Source organism: Lonchura striata, chromosome 7 (genome assembly GCF_050655825.1).
Source record: "Lonchura striata isolate lonStrDom1 chromosome 7, ASM5065582v1, whole genome shotgun sequence".
NCBI lineage: Eukaryota > Metazoa > Chordata > Aves > Passeriformes > Estrildidae > Lonchura > Lonchura striata.
In genome coordinates this window covers 24,817,178-24,835,866 of record NC_140709.1, presented here as the reverse complement: position 1 = coordinate 24,835,866, position 18,689 = coordinate 24,817,178, and the positions used below count along the sequence as shown (strand labels likewise).

Below are 18,689 nucleotides of genomic sequence, written 5' to 3'. Positions count from 1 at the left end.
GGATTGCCCTAAAACTTCCAAAGAATACAAATTAAATGAACTGAACAGAAGCTGTGTTAAACAATTGAGTACATTGGTGACAAATTTACTTTCAGAGAAACTACAGTGTAAATCTGGCCCAGGGAACTTGAATAACTAGGAAATCAGACCGGCAATGGATCATGTTAAACAGTGTGGCAAGAAAGGTGACAGTAGTGTTCAAGAATTGTAATTTACATGGGAAGGTGTTACCGGTGATACTGAGACGTGCTTTAGACAGATTCGTCTCCAGTTACCTCAGAGGCAGCTTTGCTACAGTGCTTTGGTGTCAAAGCTGGCTTAAGAAGTTCATGTGGGCAGGTTGCAGCCAAGTGGCAGAACTTTCCTGCGTGTCCCTTCCCCTTGTGCAACAGCTCTCTGCCACCTTGTCAGCCTTGGCTCCTTCCCCTGGGCAGGCAGGGCAGAACAGAGCATGCTGTGTTTCAGCAGGGACATGGCACTGGTGCTCTTTCCAGCCAGGGTGTTGTGTTAGTACCTCACCAAATTAATAATGGGTGAGTTCTGCCCACTTTGCCCTCATTTACCAGTTGCCAGTAACTTCCCAATAATTTCTTGAAGTCAAAAACATACTGAGATTTCTAGAGATCTGTCATATTTGACGTGAATTTGCTAACCAGTCCAAAAGCATGGGAAAAGAGATGGGAAACAGTTCAATTGCAAGAGTTTGTTTTCTCGGGAAAAAATAGCTTAAAAAAACCCAAAAAACCCCACAGTTTATATAAAAAGAGATCCTATTGTTTTTATAGCATTTTTTTAGAGTTCCAGATAGTCATGAAGATGCATGTTACAAATAGGAGTTGCCAGTATGCAACAAGTAATTTCTCAAGGTACACAGAAGGACATCACATAATTAGAAGGACAAAAAAGGACAAATTAATCTCTCTCAATGTTCTTTTGTAAACAAAGTATCACAGAATACGTTTCTGTGATACTTTGAATATGTTGACATTTAATTTGATTATGTGGAAATGGGAGGGGCTCCCCCTCCTGAGATGCCCAATAGTCTTTTATCTGTCCTGAGTGTTTAATTTGTTCACTGTGAAGATGACTGTCTTCAATATATATAAGGAAAACACCACCCTCTTTAAAATACACGTAAGATTAAGAAAAACTTTTCCCAAAATGCAGATAATCCATCTGCTTCATATTTTGAAAGATTGCTCTTTGCCTAAAGAAAACTTTATTCATTTGTTCGTATTTGGGCAGTGAAGAGCTCATTAAGTCTCATTTTGCTTGTCAGATTTTGAACACCTTATTTCAAATGGTATGCTACAACAAATACCCAAATACATGCTCACTGTGTCTGCTTTAAGGGACAAATTTAAGATTCCCCCAAGGTCTTGCCATTCAGGGATAGCTATTCTGTTATACCTTCATCTCCCTCTCTGTCTGTTTTATGCTGCCTTTATTTTTCCTGTTGCCTTTTGCTGTCTCAGGTGTCAAAAGTGAAGCTCAGCACAACTAAGGGCAGCACACCCATGGTGCCTTATACAGGGCATAATTAAGGTCAGGTGGTGCTAATTGAAAATTTATTAACCTGGGTGACTGGGAGAATGGTAATTTACAGACTAACACTTGCAAGAGATCAAGATTTCTGTTTTGTAATGTGAATACCTTGATTTAGTTCCAGACCTGTTAATATTCTTGCCTTCCAGACCTAATGGGACAGGTAGAGGCACACCCCATGTTTGTCATAAAATCACTGTTTATTGCTTCTCACTCTAATTCTTTTGATGGCATTCTGCACATACAGACAACTGTGCACCTGTGTTTAGAACAAAGCAATATGTAAATGTGCTCTTCCTGTGCAGATAAGCATAATTGGGCTTACTTATTGCAAAGTATCTACTAATAAGGTATAGATATCCAGTGTGGTCAGTCACCATGGTGGTGGTGTATTTCTAATGCATGTTTCTATGCTGTGCACTGTGAAATTCACAACTTTGCTTGTAGCCAAAACACTTTGTATTAGGAGGGTGTCTATAAATTTGAGTAATGCAATTGTCATTTTAATTTTTAAGAGGAATGTAAGGCTTACAGTTTTTGAGAAATAACTTGATCACAACATGAGTAGACTAAAATACTGCCTGCTGCTTTCCCATTGATCCTTCCATTAGTCAGCTTTTCCCTGTTTGTTTTGTTTTTTGGTTTTTTTCTGTATAACATATGAGTTGCATGTGTAACTTTCCTTTCTCAAGTTTACTTTCTTTTGCAGATGTCTAAATATTTCCTTCTGGGTAAATTTTCTAGGAAAATTTGGTTCTTCTTTTTCCCTATTTTTTCCTTGCCAGTCTTGGATAGTAGAGCATGTGAAGGAAAAATATCTCAGAACTGTTCATGTGCAGAGCTTGCTCTTAGTGTGTTTTGGAGCAGTTCAGGATTTCTGCATTTTGTAACACTGAAGAATGTAAGGCCTGAATGGACAGGTATAAGGATTTGACTTGCTCTGGGAGGCTGTGTGTGGTTTGATTCCAGTCGTGATGAGCTGCGATGTGTAGAGAGTCTCTGGCTCTGCCTCTGTCCTGGCCTGGGGTGCTCTGGGGTGGCTCTGTGTAGGTCATTACGCTTGCCCAAAGCAGGCCAGCAATTCTCACTGGGTCCCACTGCCTGCCCCAGAGAAGTAACAAGGCTGGTGAATTTTCCCTCTGACAGGCAGCTTCCCTTGGAGCAGAGTGGGCTCCACTGATTTTTACCGGCTCCTCTCCCAGCCTGCCCATCCATCCCCTTGCATGGTCCAGGCTTGTCAGTGTATGGAATTGTCTCTTGCTCCTGTGTTTTGCTAATAATTCTTGCATGCTGTAATCTGCCACCTAATTTTTAATGTTGGGCACATTTAGACCTTGACTTTATAATCTCTTTGTCTCTCTCTCTCTCCCTCCTTCCCTCTCTCTTCTTTTTCTCCCTTTCCACTTTCACTAAAAACCCCTTCCCCGTAGGCCCGGGTGGAGCCTGCAGGCCGGCCCTTGGTGTCCGTGGCAGCCGCGGTGTCCCCGCAGCCGAAGGCGGTGACGCCCTTCGCGGCATCGCAGCCGTCCCCGCTGCCGCCGCCGCCGCCCCCTCCGCCCCCGCCGCCGCCGCCGCCGCCGCCGCCCCTGCCCAGCCAGGCCGCGCCGTCCGCGGGCTCGGCCGCCACCCTGTTCGTCAAGTACAGCACCATCACCCGGCTGCAGAACGCGGCCCAGCACGGCGGCCCTTTCGCCAAAGCCCCGGCTGCGCAGCAGGCCCCGCCGCCGCCGCCGGCCTCGGCAAAGCCGCAGATCCCGGTGCCCCCCAGCGGGGTCATGCCGCCGCCCCCGCCGCCCCCGCCGCCCCCCACCCCGGGCTCGGCCATGGCACAGCTGAAGCCGGCACCTTGTGCCCCCTCCGTGCCGCAGTTCACGCCACCACCACCGCCCCCCAAGATACACCAGGTTCAACCAAATATAAGCCAGGCAGCTGCTGCCTCCTCGTTGCCACCGCCGCCTCCTCCCGTGCCTGCCCCACCGCCGCCCCAGGCACCCCCAAAGCCTGTCATGGCAGCTCTGCCCCCTCAGCCTAGTGGGAAGGCAGCGTCACCAGGGGTCACACATATCACTCCCCCTGTGACTGGACCCTTGCCCCTTGCAATAAAGAAGCAACCAAGTGTCACTTCTCCCCAGGTGCCTCCTCTGCCCCCAGCCCCTCCTGGCCCCATTCCCCCTGCAACATTCCCAAAGCAGCAGAGTTTCTCAGTAAAGCCTCCTCCATCCCCTCAGTCCCCGGTGCCGTCGGTGGTGAAGCAGATAGTCAGCCACTTTCCCCCTCCTCCCACGCCACCTGCCACTGAGCCCCAGCCTCTGAAACCCCTTCCGCTGAGTGTGGCTCCTCCACAGTCACCTCCAGCAGTGAAGGCAAAGCCCAAATGGCAGCCTGCTGCTGCTCCTTCACCAGATTTCCCCCCTCCTCCACCAGAGAGCAGTTTAGTGTTTCCTCCTCCACCTCCTTCCCCAGCTTCCTCTGCAGGTTCTCCCCCACCTGACAAATCAGGGTCTCCAGTCAAAAAGGCTGCCAAGACATCGAGCCCTGGAGGGAAGAAACCACCTCCAACACCTCAACGCAACTCCAGCATCAAGTCCACAAGCTCTGCTGAGTACTATGAGTCCAAGAGGCCTTCAGTGGACCGCCTTGTCAGCAAATTTGCACACACCCCAGAGTCGTCAGGATCTCCTTCCAAGGAGTCATCACCTCCTCCAGCCCCTCCAAAGCCAGGAAAGCTCAACCTTTCTGGTGTGAGTCTGCCCATTGTCCTTCCACAAGGTGGGATCCCAGCCAAGGCTTCTGCTCAGAGTGTGTCTGGAAAGGAACCTGTGGTTGAATTCCCTTCACCACCATCCGATTCAGACTTCCCACCACCACCACCTGAAATAGATCTTCCTCCCCCTCCAGTAGAAATTCCATCTGTGTTTTCAGGGAGCACCTCCCCAAAAGTTGCTGTTGTAAATCCCCAGCCGCAGGCGTGGTCAAAACCACCTGTGAAAAAAGCCCCACCGCCCACACGCCCCAAGCGGAACGACAGCACCCGACTGACACAGGCGGAGGTTGCGGAGCCCCCAGGGTCAGCTGGCCCACAAGTGCCCACCTCACCCAAGTCCAGCCTTAGCGTTCAGCCGGGATTCCTGGCAGACCTCAACCGGACGCTGCAGCGGAAATCCATCACCCGGCACGGCTCCCTCTCCTCGGCGCGGATGTCCAGAACGGAGCCCACGGCCACCATGGACGACATGGCCCTGCCTCCACCCCCGCCGGAGCTGCTGGCTGACCAGCAGAAGACCAGCAGCTTTGGGGGCAGTCATATATCTGGCTATGCAACGTTACGGAGGGGGCCGCCCCCCGCACCGCCCAAAAGGGATCAGAACACCAAGCTGTCACGGGACTGGTAGTCAGTCCCCAGAGCCAGTGCTCTCCATGACTGGTGGGCTGCTCTGTGATCGGCCAGCCCACGATCCCATGGAGAGGATGTGGGGATGTGGATGATAGCCCCATTAAAAGAGGTGATCTCAAACAGCAGCTATGGCTAAATGTAAAGACATTCCCCTTTCGTGACTAGGTTAAGAAAGATGGGGGCTTAGGGGTATTGATACTTTATTGGGAAAAGTGGGTGGAGAGGTATTAGTTTCATTCTTACAGTTTCTTTTACCCTTCTTATGGATTGGACCAAACCCCCATTTTGTTACTTTTTCTGCATTTAGGGGAGGGGGAGGGAGATAATTTTTTTGTAGTGTCTGTCCACGTGAGACATGTTTGTGCATGTATTATAAGTGTAGGTATATAATATATTGTGATATATTTCGTCGCAATTATAGAAGATAACCAGAATGTTTTTGTAGAACCGTATTTATTGTTTCAGTCAGTATATTATCTGGAATCGGACTCTAACTGGTCAAATCTTACCATAACGATGGAGATGTAGGGGGCACTTTAAAGAAAGGAAATAAAAAACCCAAACCCACAAACTTCTCAGCAGTGGGTAAATTCTACAAAGCTGAGTTGTTTGGCTGGTAACTGTACGTTGTCCATTGGTTGAAAAGTACAGATGCAACATACCAAAACATTCTGGTCATAATACTACTGAAAATGAGTATGTTCAGAGGAAAGAAATAGATTTTATATATAGTGGGCTGGAGTGAAATATATTTATACTATAAAGAGCCTCCCCCTCCTTTCAAATAGTTTAAAAATATACACTGATAGAAATTATTTCAAACTTATTTGTCCATGCAGTTAAGTAGGATAAATATATGTTATTCCAAACCATTATGCATTCTAACTGATAATAGGCTCAATCATTTGTTTCTATGGCTCAAGATGAATATATTTGTGTTAACCCCTTTTGAAAGCTGCCAGGACTCCTGCAATCGAAAATCCTGCCAACCCCCAAGGCTGACCCACGCCAATCCGTGAGCTGTCTGTGTAACTCTTACTCTGAATGAACAGGTAGGTTTCTGTAGAAAGTGCTGTGTGCTCACACAGGCATGCACAGTGTCCAGTCTCGCCTGGTAAAATGTAGTGTCTTCACAAAAACAAGCTCTGGAAATGTGTGAAGAAAGCATTGTTTGTAATTGATTAGAAATTGTCAGGAAACTTTTCCTTCTGGAAAGAGAGAAGGGAGCAGCAATTTCAGGACAAGCAGAGTATGAATTCTCTCTTTTCTTTGGCCTGCCAGAGACTGTGACCAGTGCATTAACCTGTTCATTACAAAGTTGCACTTCTAGCAGTCAAGGAAGAAGACTGGAAAGAAAACAACCTTAAAGAGGCAATAACATTTGCTAGGAATTTCATCTAAGGGCCCATATGAGTAGAAAATAGAGTATTGGTTTGCTTGGTTTTTTGTTAGTCACCGATTTACAGTCAGTCATCACATCAAGCACGACAGTCCTTTTCCTTCAGTAGCTACAGTAGCTTGATTGTACAGTCTTACCCACATATTCAGACCTTGTGATAAGGTAGTGTAAGTGGTCTTATGTATCATTGCACATTCTTTGCAGGGTGGTGGGAGAACAGCCTTTGTAAAACAACTAAAATACTTGGACTGTAACTACCCCATCTTCAGCTGTTACAGCTTCTCTTGTCAGCACGGGGATACTGTCAATACGTACTGTCAATAGGCTCATAGGGCAAATAATTTCACCGTTTGCCTACTTTTTCTCCAAAACCAAACTTTAAATGCTTTCTTTTTCCCAAAGAATGAAACAAAGACAGCAGCTTGATGTGGCAGTATCCTCACATTGGTGTAAAACCAATATAAACTAATCTCTCATGAAAGTAATTCAGGAGAATAGATTTTAAAAATATAGTGACAGTGTCCCCCATTCCTTTTTTTAATGAAGCTTTTTTTTTTTTAAGTCCAAATAATGAAATAAATGTATTTGTGAATATTTTATGAATAGGAAAAAAAAGTTTTACTAATTTGAGGTGGAAAATTACACATCTATAACTATATAGTTTTAAACAGGTGCATCATGAAAAGATAAAAATTAGTGGTGCTGTCTCTGCTGAACTGTTTCATATGATTTTTTAAAAATCTATTTCAGCACCTCTGGAAATTGTTTTAATATTTCAGACTAGATTTTTTGAGCAATAAGAATATATACCATTATGTGCATTTTTAAAGCACTGCTATGGAAAGGCACTTTTTTGTATCTTTCAAATTGTTCACCAAGTTTTGTTTCTACTATTTTTGTGCTTACAAAGTGTCCTTAAAAGCATTTGCATTGTTGATTTTAAGTATGCTCAGTGTAGCTGGTGACTGAGGGTTGTTGAGCTATACTGCAGTTCATGGGTGCTGTAATTTTCACATTGCTCCTCCTGCTGCTTTGTCCTGTGTGCAGCTCCTGGGGCTCAGACACACCAGAGGGCAAAAGGTGCTCGCTACAGCTGTAACTGCTCGGCCCTTAGCCAGGATGGGGAAGTGGGCACATTCTTTTACCCCTGGCAAGATGCACCTGGGCTGATGCAACGTGTGCTCCCAGGTGAGAGCAGTCAGGGAATTCTGCTTGCCCCACCTGCTTTTCTTTGCTCCAAGACAGCCTCACTGGTGTGTGTCAGTTCCAGCCCTTTTACTTTAGTTCATTCAGTGCGGGTACCTCTGGGCTTTGGACTTGGCACGTCAGTGTTTTGAGTGCAATTTCTTCAGAGGCCTTTCACCTTTGTTCTCCTTTTCCTGTGACCACATTTATTTCCCCAGTATCTCTCCCTAGGCAATTAATCCATGCTTACTACTGCAGGCTGCTCACAGCTGTGTAGCTCCTAAGTCTGCAGCAAAAAGAATGAATGTCAGCAAAGGTGGCACCCTGTATTCCTTCTACTTACAGTTTCCTTTCTAAGGCAAGTAGTGCTTGCTTTCTCTCAGCTGAGCATAGAAATTTGGCTAGTGTGGTTCAGACAACCTGGTTGCCTTTTCAGGCTATGAGTTACCCCCCACTGTAAGTTGCTTTTCCAGTATATTTACTGGAAAACTGTCACTGTTTTGCGACAGTGAATATTTTCACCTTACTTTGCAAGTAAGTTGTTTCCCCCCGCATGTGTAATTGCAGCATAATATTTATTAAATCAAAAAATTAAGGGGCTGGATTTCAGACACCCAGGAAGAGGCTTCCTGCTACAACCATGGGCGGTAATACTTTTTGCAGTTTTAAAATAGGCATGTGAAAGCTGAGTGTTCAGACTCCAGACACAAAAGTGCTTTGATCCCAAAATACGCAGGGTGTATGGGTGGAGTTGTGTTACACGAGGCAGAGCACAGGCTGGCCACTTGTTAAGGGTGTCAGGGGACCCTGCTGCAAGGGCAGCTGAGAGGGCTCATCTGTGTTTGTTAATCTTCCACACTGGATCTTCATTTCCCCTCTGCTATGCAGCGTAGCATCCACCTCTGAGTACCAGAGCCCTGTTCAGCCAGATGTCTGTGCCTGCAGCCCAGGTGTGGAAAGCAGGGAGCTATTCTCAGACACTTACATCACCATTCACATGTTGAGGAGTTGCTCTGAAAGGGAAAACTAGGCTCTTCTAGCAGCACTAAACTTAGATGAGAAGTTACTTTTAAAACCAAAAGAAACCACAGACCAAACAAACCATAGGTATATCATGTTTCACGTGGCTATGCTAGGGGTCCTGTTTAGTCTTTTAACACGTGTAGCCGGGAGAGGAAGTTGGGCACAAGTGTCTGAATAATTCTGTTATTTTCCATGGAAGAGGAAGTTTCGTGCTTCAACCTGCACAGTGGTTTCCTCCAGTAGCAAACCACCCTGACTGCTCTGACTTGGTGGTGACCTCAAAGCCAAAGAGCTCCTCTCCTGAGCTTACTCTGCAGTTATCTGCAGGGCAACAGTGAGTGACACATCAGGGAAACAAAGTGCTGGTATCTGCATTATTTGGTTTCAGGTCTGCAGGGAGAGGAAGCAGTTTTTCCAACAAGTGCATTTTAACATTTACTGTTCTTGGCTTGCATATTTAAAGGTTTTCTGATTCCTTCTTTCTGTGCCCTTAGGCAACCAGATAAATCATATCAGCTCAAAGATAAAGTGTGGCTAGTTTTCCTCTCAGCTAAATTTCCCCCACAGTTTAAGGAACCAAAAGTGCCATTTCAACATCAGAAGGGCAAAAAGAAATTTTCTGCTTTTTACAGAAAACAGCATAGAACCAAATTGTTTTGCTACAGTGGTACTATCACAGGTAAATTTGTTTCTTATTCAAAATAAGATTATAAGTGGCTCCTAATACAAGTATTATTTCACCTAGTGTCATGTTAAAATCAATTGCACTTCAGAACAGCAGTTTGAATTCCTGGCAGAAGATAGTGAGGATGAAGCCAGAACGTGGGAGTTTGGTTGGTTGCTGGGTTTATTTTCCTTTAGCATTACTAAGGTGTAGATTACATACTCAGTCACAAGTACTCCTCAGCTGCAGGTGAGTCGTACTACTTTGGGGCCCATTTGTGGCACCTGGTGTTGAGCTCTGCATTCATTCCCTTGCACTACTGGGACAGACCAGAGAGAATTTAACACTACAAGGGACAGTTTCTCTTGGATATTTTTCCCACATGCTGGTGGGGTTTTAAACTTTATTTTGGAATTCTGAGTTTGTCTTAAGCTGAGTAATTTTCCTTTCTGAGTTTTCTGTCCTTCAATGAAAAAATGCCCATGAAGACTGACCAAACCAGGGTTTTGTTGCAGGGGCAGCACTCACTAATACTGTGACACAGGCTTGGTCTAATTTTGAGACGTTCAAAACACTAAACAGCAAACGAATGTGTTGAATAACACATGCTAATCCAGCACCGTGTAAATTAATCTAATTGCTGCTAACCAACCACGGGGAAAAGAGTGACTTGGGTCATGATCATTTGGTGCTCTGAGGCACTTGGAAGGGCAAGGACCTGATGAGCTCTCTGCTCAGCAGATGGATCTTGGGTAAAGGGGAGTTAGAGAAGGTAGAAGACTTGGAAGAACAGGAACTAGTGCTGGAGAAATGAATGAGAGGGACCTTCAGTAACAGATTGTGGACACTACCCCTCCTTACTTAAATGCTTGAAGGCAACTTGCCTTTTAGATTTTTGAATTTAACCGTTGGCTACAGTGGAAAATAATTTTCTTCCAGCTTTCCCAAGATGCCAAAGATGCATTCTGAGCTAAATTCCAGGTATGCAGATATATGTACACCAATCTCTTTTTGCCAGGGGTCTCATACTGCCGATCTCTAGCACATGTCTGGTGAGAGAAAAAGGTGCCACTTGTAGATGTTGTGTGTCCCTTGCCTTTAACCAACACTGGGAACTGGGTACACACTTGCAAAAGACAGTTTAGCAAACAAAGCTGTGCCCATGGCACCCTGCTGGCTGATTTGATGCAGCACAATAGCACTCGTACTTCTAAGAGAAAAACTGTATGTTTTGTTGTAAGTTGTAATTGGAAATCTTAGGCCTCCTATTGGACTGCAGTGGACCAGAAATGAACTGGACCAGCAGTTTGGTTTATGGCTTACACTAATTGTTACCAGTCACTGGGAATATTTTGTATAATACTGGAGATGCAAGTGTAAGAAGTGTCATTGCAATGATGATTTGTCTGTGCAGCAAACTTGTGCTGAGTGCTGTAAATACATTCATGTTTACTGCTTTACAAAGAAAATTGCACATTTTATCTTTCAATGGGATTGCCTCCCCTCTTCTTCCCTTTCCAAACAGGAAAAAAAAAAAATCAAAGCTCTTTTAGATTGATAGCACCAGGTTGGGGGGGAGCTTTGCCATATTATAAATATATATAAATATATGTATAAATATACTTTTTTAAGCATGAGAGAGGACAAAAGAAATACTACATTATAGAGTACCCAATATAGATCATTATATAATGGAATATGCACAATTCAATAAAGATGTAGTTAAATTTAATACTCCGTTTTAATCCTCTGTCTTGCAATTTTCCTTTTTCATGAGCTCAGACCTACACTTTTTTCAGGCCTTCAGTGGTTCCTCTCAGTAGGGGCCAGGCAGCTGATGGCCTGCAGCTGATGGCCTGCAGCTGTCAGCTGTTCCTGTGCTCACTCCCAATGAAAGTGCTGTTACTCCTCTGCACTGTTCTTTCTGCTGGGTCAGAACTGGCTGTACCAGCCAGGCGCTGCACACCAGTTACAGGTCCAAAGAGGATCCCGTGTGAAGGCTCACCTTTTCCATCTGCTTCTTGCTCGGGCCTGCAGAGTCCTGTCCAGCTCTGCTCTCACGGAACAGCTGCTGGCTGGTAAGTGCTGCTGTGGCCCCATTCTGGGGGCTGTAGGGAACCTGGCTGGGAAATGCTCTCAGCCTCACCCTGCCGCCTGCAGCAGCAGGGATTTGAGCATTCCATTAGTGAGTGCAGGCAAGGGGGAGTGCCACAGAGGGCAAGAGGCTGCTGAAGGCAGCAGGCCAGAGGCCAAGGTTTGTGCCTTTGCTGTGTGAAGTGCTGTGCTCAGAGAGCCTCAGGGCCACGGCTCCTGCACGCACCAGCCACGATCCCTCACCCTAAGTGCATTGAAGTCTGTAGCCAAAGACAAGAAATGGGACACAGCTGTAACATGCTCACAGAACACATGAGGTGTGCTTTGTTCTTTTTATTTAGGGCTCATAACAAGAGGGTTTAGTACACAGCAACAATTAATTCCAAGTACAATTAAAAAAATTTAAAAATTGGGTTTTGCACTCACTGGAAGGTGGTTCAAATGGCACACACACTAAAACGTTACTGGCAGCATACAGGTCCCCAGAGTCCTGTGGGCTTGGTCATTTACAGTGGGCTCTGCATCCATCCACCACATTCAGCAGTGCCAAAAGCAAAAGCAGAGTGTGCTGCTCCAACTACAAACCAGAGAGGGGGTATCTGCTTTCAGAAAAAAGTGTATGGATAAAATCCATGTTAGACACTGACACCTCCAAAGAATTCATAGAAACTACTTGTCCATGCAAGTTGCAAAAGACACTTTTTCAAATGTGAAAAGAAGCACTTGTTCTTTACAAAAAAATCTTGGACATGTCAGCACTTACTGAGGCGCTGTAATGGAAGCAAATTTGTACATAGCTCTTCCTATTAGTCAGTAGTGGTTGGATTCTTCGGAGGGGAAAAGAGAAACTGAAATAAATATACTGCACCCATTTCAGCAGGGTCCCCATGTCAGTGGTCAGCAGGGTCCTGGGTGTAGGCTTACCTCTGGACAACTGCCATCACTGTCTTGTACTAAGCACAGGTGCTAATAAAGTTAGTACATTTAGAGTTACCAAATAAAGCCCCAAACCTCTTCCTCTATTGGCTGGAGATTACACAAAACACATGGGTGGGGTTTTTTTCGAATGAAAGCAGCAGAACACCATGATCTGTGAATTATTCTTTTTAACAGCAGTTGTCAAACTGTGGCTGTATCAAGCTTTCAGCATGTCCCTGCATACGTGAGGTGGGGGTCCCACTATGCTTTCAGTTTTAACATCAGAAGTAGGTAAATAGGGCTGTCACTACACATTGACTTCAGCTACTGTGGGGGGAAATCCCCAAAACAAACCACACATTGTTCCCTTCTTGTACTGTTCTGACCTCTGTGTAATAACCATTTTATCCACAAAATGCAGCCGTGCCAAATACTGGGAGATGCCAGAAGCTGGGGAAGGTGAATACACCTGTAAGCACAGTAAATTCTTGTAACTGGCACCCCAGAAGCTGTAGCCCAGGATCCTGCTGGTACTCAGTTTCCACCACCACCTTCCCTAGAGGTTAGTGTTGTAAATAACTTGCCTTAGAGAATGCAACAGTGCTGTACCTTTTCTACTGCCACGGTTGCCAGCATAGGTACTGAAGTGTCTGCATGGGGTTTGTAATGCTGCCTGAAATGCTGCAGTGCCTTCACCAGTGACTCTTGATACTCAGAATGCAACTACTGCTCCTAGTAAAGCCACAGCACCACAGTCTGTTCAACAGCATCCTCTAAGCAGCTTCCAAAAAGGGCCTGCAGAGAATACAGGTGTCACCTGTTTTACAAAATGTCCTATTACACCTCTGGGAGGAGAGCTCTGTACATGCTCCCAGTTTACTAAACCACATAAAATTCCATCCTTTCCGGAAAAGAAAACGTGGAAATTTTGCTCTATATGCCTGGAGCCCACAGACATAACTAATAAAAAAGCAGGCTCGTTTCCAGCAGAGAGGTGCATCCACAGCATCTGCTAGGATGTGGTGGAAGTTGCTGGGAAGAGGACAGTATTAAGTCACCATCAAGCACAGGTGTGAGACACCACAGAAGCGCAACAGTATCAGTGCACAGTCCTCGTCCACCTCTAGTCAACAATGTGCACATCCACAGCAGGCAGGCAGCTCACACACCCTCTGCTGGAAAAGGCTCCTCACTCCTGCTACTTCCTTGCTTTCTTTTCATGATCACCTGAAATGCCCCAGGTAAAAGTGGCACTTTTCAGAAGCTGCGTTACTGCCACTGTCAACTTTGGCTGTCACCAAGAACCCTTATCAGCAGCAAGAAAAAAAAATGCCCAGCAGCTGTGAAAGGAGAACAAACTGCTCTAGCAAGAACTAGCCGGGTCTAAGCCTTTCTGGCACCCATGGGTAAGCCACCCAGCCACACACCACAGGACCTGTGGTTTCACACCAGCAGACATCTCCAGACACACTTATGACATCCACCTCAACTATCTGCAAGGAATTCCATGGTCAGTCTCCTGGTAACACGCACCAAGCTGTCATCCCACCTCAGAGCCAAGCCACACTTCTTGTCCTGCAGTGAGAGCCAGGCTCTTCAGTGCCTCAGTGTGTGTCTGCAGCTAACCAGCCAGACCATCAAGTGATCCAGCATTGCTTCAGCTCTCTGGTGCCTATTCCAGCCACTGCACATGGACACACCCTCAGGACCCTCGGGCATGGAATTTGCTGGATGCCTCTCCTGCCCCTCTCAGCCCTCTGCTGCAATAGCTGGGGGGAAGGAGAAAAGGAGGGGAAAGAGTGGGTCAGACACATGCAACGCAACCTCAGCTCTCTCTCTTCAGCTGGAATGAAGGCACCAAAATGAACCTGCTTCAGCACTAGATGTGGACAGGCAGTCAGACCTCCTCTCATGCAGGCACATGACAGAGAGGCAGCTGTAGTTAATAGCTTTGTCCCTGGCGCCAAGAGGAAGGAAGAAACCTTTGATATACAGCATACAAAGGCAAAATACACCACTAGAGGATGCTGAACAATTTCTGTGCACAATGAAAACAGCTGGCTGGGCTAAGGCAGTTCTCACAAAGGGAGAAACATATACATTTTGGCCATTCAGCACTCTTTGGGCTATGCTGGAGTGTCTCCTTCCCCACCTCTCATGTGTACACACTCCTGCTTCAACAGCCTGTGATGCAGAACACCATGAGCTGTGGCAGCAAAACTCAGCAGTGAAGAGATGTTGTGCACCTTACTTAAAATACTGAGGTGTTTCTCCCCCCCCCCCCCCGCCATTTGCCACCCCCTTTTAAAGTAAATCTGTAAATTAAAAAGGGGTGGGGAAGAGAAGTTTTGGACAAGGAGAAGTACAAGGGACAAAACTGGAAACACAACCCTCACTGACTTTACTAGCATGCAATCTATGTAACATTAATATACAAAGCCTGTTCACCTTGGCCTGGTCTATGACCATTACATCACATCATCCCCAAACAAGCAACAGAATTAAAATCTGTACAAAATAAAAATATGCAAAAAACTCAACAAATTTCTTTACATTAGTACTGCATAATAAAGCGTAAAACCAGCAGGAGGTGACCCAGAAATTCCATCCACAGCAGTTCTTGCAGGATAAACAATCAGCAGGGACCAAACTAACCCCTGGCCCATCACACCAAAGCCAGTTCTTCAGGAGCTGTCACACAGGTGTCCTGAAAGTGGAATCACTAAGGCGCTTGCAGCCTCATCTTCTGTGCTAGGCCCTGCACATGTTCATCTCACACTGCTCTGCTCTCACATGACAGAAGAAAGCTTGCCAGATGAAAAACCAGCTGACTGAAGATTAAGTATCACATAAAATAGGAGTACACACTACCCCACCCACCTACCAGAAGGGTTCAAGCACAAGCTCTTGCTCAGACTGGGTTAAGACATTTTTCAGTGAAGTGTGACCTGCCAGCTGCAGATTGGGTGCACAGGCAGAGGTTCAGCTCTCACTTAAGAACTCATTAAGCTGCTCTAACGATGCATTTAAGTATTGTGGGCTCAGATTTTGCCACAAACAAATCCAAGTCAAGAGAAGCCAGGAAAGCTCTGATACTCCTGGAAAACACAGCTGCCCTGTAAACTGCACCAAAGGCTTGTGAGTGCTGCCATTCAATCACCTTTGCTTTAGAAGCACCACCTCCCTATGCCAAAAGCTTAGACCTGCCCAATGACACTAGAAACAGTTATTTCAGTGACTGCACAACCAGTGCTTCTGGACTTACTTCCACGAAATGATGGGCTGAGGGAACTAACATAGCTGTTTCTCTTAGTCTTGCTGCAAGAAAACTTTTCAGAGAGTAAAAGGCTTAAAGGGTATCTGTTCTGGCACTCATCCCAAACAATGCTGTCAGCTTCCAGAAAGAAGACAACATGCAGATTAGCAAGGGAGAAAGCAACTTCTATCTGCACACGAGTTTCTTCAAAGTTGTCCTTCCTGCAGACTTTAACCAAGCCGGTTTCTTGTGCACTGTCACAGGAGTTCCACAAGCTCACAGCAGGTGATCACAGTCTTCCATGGCCTACAAACACACCTATTTATTCCTCTTGCCCTCTGAGCACCTATGTACCACCCTGCCCAGGCTGGCACCAAACTTGCACCTCCTTGCTGATAGTGCACTAACTACCAAGCAAGGGGCTGGGTCAGTTACTGGTACTGGTGCCAGTGTCATCACACATCCAGCCCTGCTCTCCTGTGCACCGCTCTGTTTTAACACCAGCCTCTGCAGCATTGGCTCACCTTGGACAAGCTACTCTTTGTACTAGCTAGAACCTGGCCAGGTGACAGTCTAAAGATGCCCTTGCCCAGGAGGCTCTCAATTTGCAGGGTAATGAGACTTAACAGGAAATTTAATTAGTTAATGCATGACATTTACCCAAATGTAACATTTAGATATTCCTAAGGGCAGATGAGTACAACCATGACTTAAGAGTGATCTGCTGTGTACAATCACTGAGCAGAACTGTTGACTGAGACTAGATTAGAAAGTCAAGTATCTTTCACAAGGGGCTACAGAGCCTTCACTTGGTATTATTCCACCCCAAGCCACCAGTACAGTTCAAAATACCTATTATAATAAACAATGGAGAGAGCTAGGGGAAGAGCTAAGACTACTACTAGTTACTGCTTGGATTTCCATGGGAAACCAGTACACACTACAGCCCTTTTTGCTTCCACTGAAGAGATTTTGGCAACAGACATGAAGACGACAATTGCCGTTTGTCCTGCCTCTGCACAGGGCTCTCACAGTACATATGCAAATCTAGTCTTCAAGTACAAAATAGCCAATTTACAATACCTGATTGGATTTTTAAGATTATATTGTGCATAAAACTAAAGTTGGGGGCAAGTTTCTCAAGTGCAAGCTGCAAGTGCAAGCAGGCATGAAAAGATTTGAACCTTAGGTCACACCCCCTAGAGCTAATCCTCAGACCCCAAAGAGGACCTGTAAACTTTGTTTCGCTTTCACCATCAATTGCATCTGTGAGTTCTGTTTGAACCAGCAGCAACCGTGGCAAGGAGCTCGCTGTGGAGAGGAGCACAGTTACATCAGTGCAGAACACAAAACAAATATGTGGCATTCAGAAGATGAGAAATGGGGGTGGGGATCCTCTGGGCTGCAGCCATCTGAATTGTCTAAACTGAAAGGTGAGTGAATGAAAGCCGGCTCTGTGTGCCCTGTGTCAGACTATGTGTGCAGAGCAGCTGCAGAAGTGTTTATGCTAAAGAAGCATCCAGCTATCTGGAAGTCAGTTACAGGAACGTTTCTGTGTAGAGATCCCAGTGTTTACTAGCACATGACTGTTCTTCCAGCTGCACAGGAGTGTAGTGTAGAAACAGGAGGGATGTCCACTGGCCAGTAACCTTCACCACAAGCATCCAGGGCATCCCCAGTGCCAGGCACTGCTTCCAATGGTAGTACCATGAGGGCACACATGACTCCTGAGACAGATTCCAAGGCCTGTCAGAAGTCAGAATTTGAGTGAAGTATGAGCTAATCAACAAGTTTGTTACATCTGAATGGGTCAGCTTAATTCGAAGTCAGATAGCTCAGGATAGCCTCTGCTGGCAGCTGAAGAGCCATTTGTTCAAACAATTCAAATCACTATTGTCTTATCATGAGGGGGAAAAGAAAAAAAACCAAACCAAATCCTAAAGAGTGGTTGTTACAATTATCCTTCATTCAGTTATACTGGATGGGGCCCCAGAGGCTGGTGGAGATCTGGGAAGCCCTGACAGTTCCTGCAGCAGGAGATGCAGTGTTCTGTCCTCTGGTCTTCACTCTGAGTAATGCATGATCGACTCCACATAGTTCCCCGGGAACAGCCCTGTCACTCCATTCATGACCCCTTCATACCAGCCATCATCATTTTTCTTGATGACGTAAATGATGGCACCTTCCTGAAATGAGAGCTCATCTTCCTTGTCCTTGGTGTAGTCATAGATTGCCACCACTAGGAAAGAACAGAATGTGAATGTTAGGAGAGGTAGAGGAGGAGGAGGAAGATGCAATCCTCCCTCATGGCAGGCACTGCCTCACCTGTGTGTGTGCAGAATGACCTACTGAGAGAAACAGTTTCTTCCACCCACTTTTGTACAATCTTACGCTTTGAAACACATGAGCCAGGACTCCTTTAACTCTTCTATTCTTACTATTTCCAGACCCACCAAGGAAGTGTCCAACTGATAAACTTTTGGTGTAGAATGATACAACGAGGTGATTGTGAATCCCCATGGCTATGACCACTCAGAACTATTCCTACGTGTGCTAAACCAGATCTCAGCACAGGAAAGAGTGAGCCAAGGCTGATATCCCAGACTTCCATCTACCTTAGCTAATTCCACATTTAAATCTCTAAAGGTCATGTGCATCTCGGTATCCAGCAGCCACTCCAGGGCACACAGCACCAAGGTGGGCAAATCCCTCTTAGGAGCCATGAAGAAGAAGGAAGGTGGAAATGTACACAAACTGTATCAGGACATTTTTCTTACAGCTGCTGAATATTTTAGTGATGGCACAAAGTTGTTAGGAAAGGCAATGAAATTGGACAAAGCACTTGGAAATATTAGAACAGTCCTGAAATGTCAGAAAATAGACATAAGATGGATATATTTTTCCAATCTCAGTGCTATCATGTGTTTATTAGAGAAAGTTATGCCAGACTCTGAATACTTCAACAAATAGCATCAATCACTGCTTTGAGAACTTGGCAATGAAACATGCAGTGCTGACACTAAGGGGAAAAAAAAAAGTATGTTGGACAGGGATCCTAAAATCTTGTGCTGTGGATAGATGGAAAGATACTCTAAAAGAAAGCAAGGATTAAAAACTAACAGCATATGTTCATAAAATCACTGTCCAAGAGTCCTACTAAACTCATCATTCTTTTCAAAAGAGAAGAGGTCATTTCCTTTTTGAGGGAGCA

General features: G+C 45.6%; 2 protein-coding genes across 14 annotated transcripts in view; one reads left to right on the top strand and one right to left on the bottom strand.

The window, feature by feature from the left end:
• RAPH1 (Ras association (RalGDS/AF-6) and pleckstrin homology domains 1) overlaps positions 1–10,942 on the top strand; it is a 151,516-nt gene extending 140,574 nt beyond the window's left edge. For all 3 annotated transcript variants that reach the window (XM_085585186.1, XM_021531342.4, XM_085585185.1), the window contains one exon: positions 2,976–10,942. In XM_085585186.1, the coding sequence (XP_085441312.1) occupies positions 2,976–4,937 (1,962 nt within the window). In that variant the 3' untranslated portion in view covers positions 4,938–10,942. The remainder of the gene's footprint in view (positions 1–2,975) is intronic.
• A 680-nt stretch (positions 10,943–11,622) lies between these two features.
• The window catches only part of ABI2 (abl interactor 2), a 64,942-nt gene continuing 57,875 nt past the window's right edge, over positions 11,623–18,689 (bottom strand). For all 11 annotated transcript variants that reach the window (XM_085585188.1, XM_021531346.4, XM_021531348.3 and 8 more), the window contains one exon: positions 11,623–17,717. In XM_085585188.1, the coding sequence (XP_085441314.1) occupies positions 17,542–17,717 (176 nt within the window). In that variant the 3' untranslated portion in view covers positions 11,623–17,541. The remainder of the gene's footprint in view (positions 17,718–18,689) is intronic.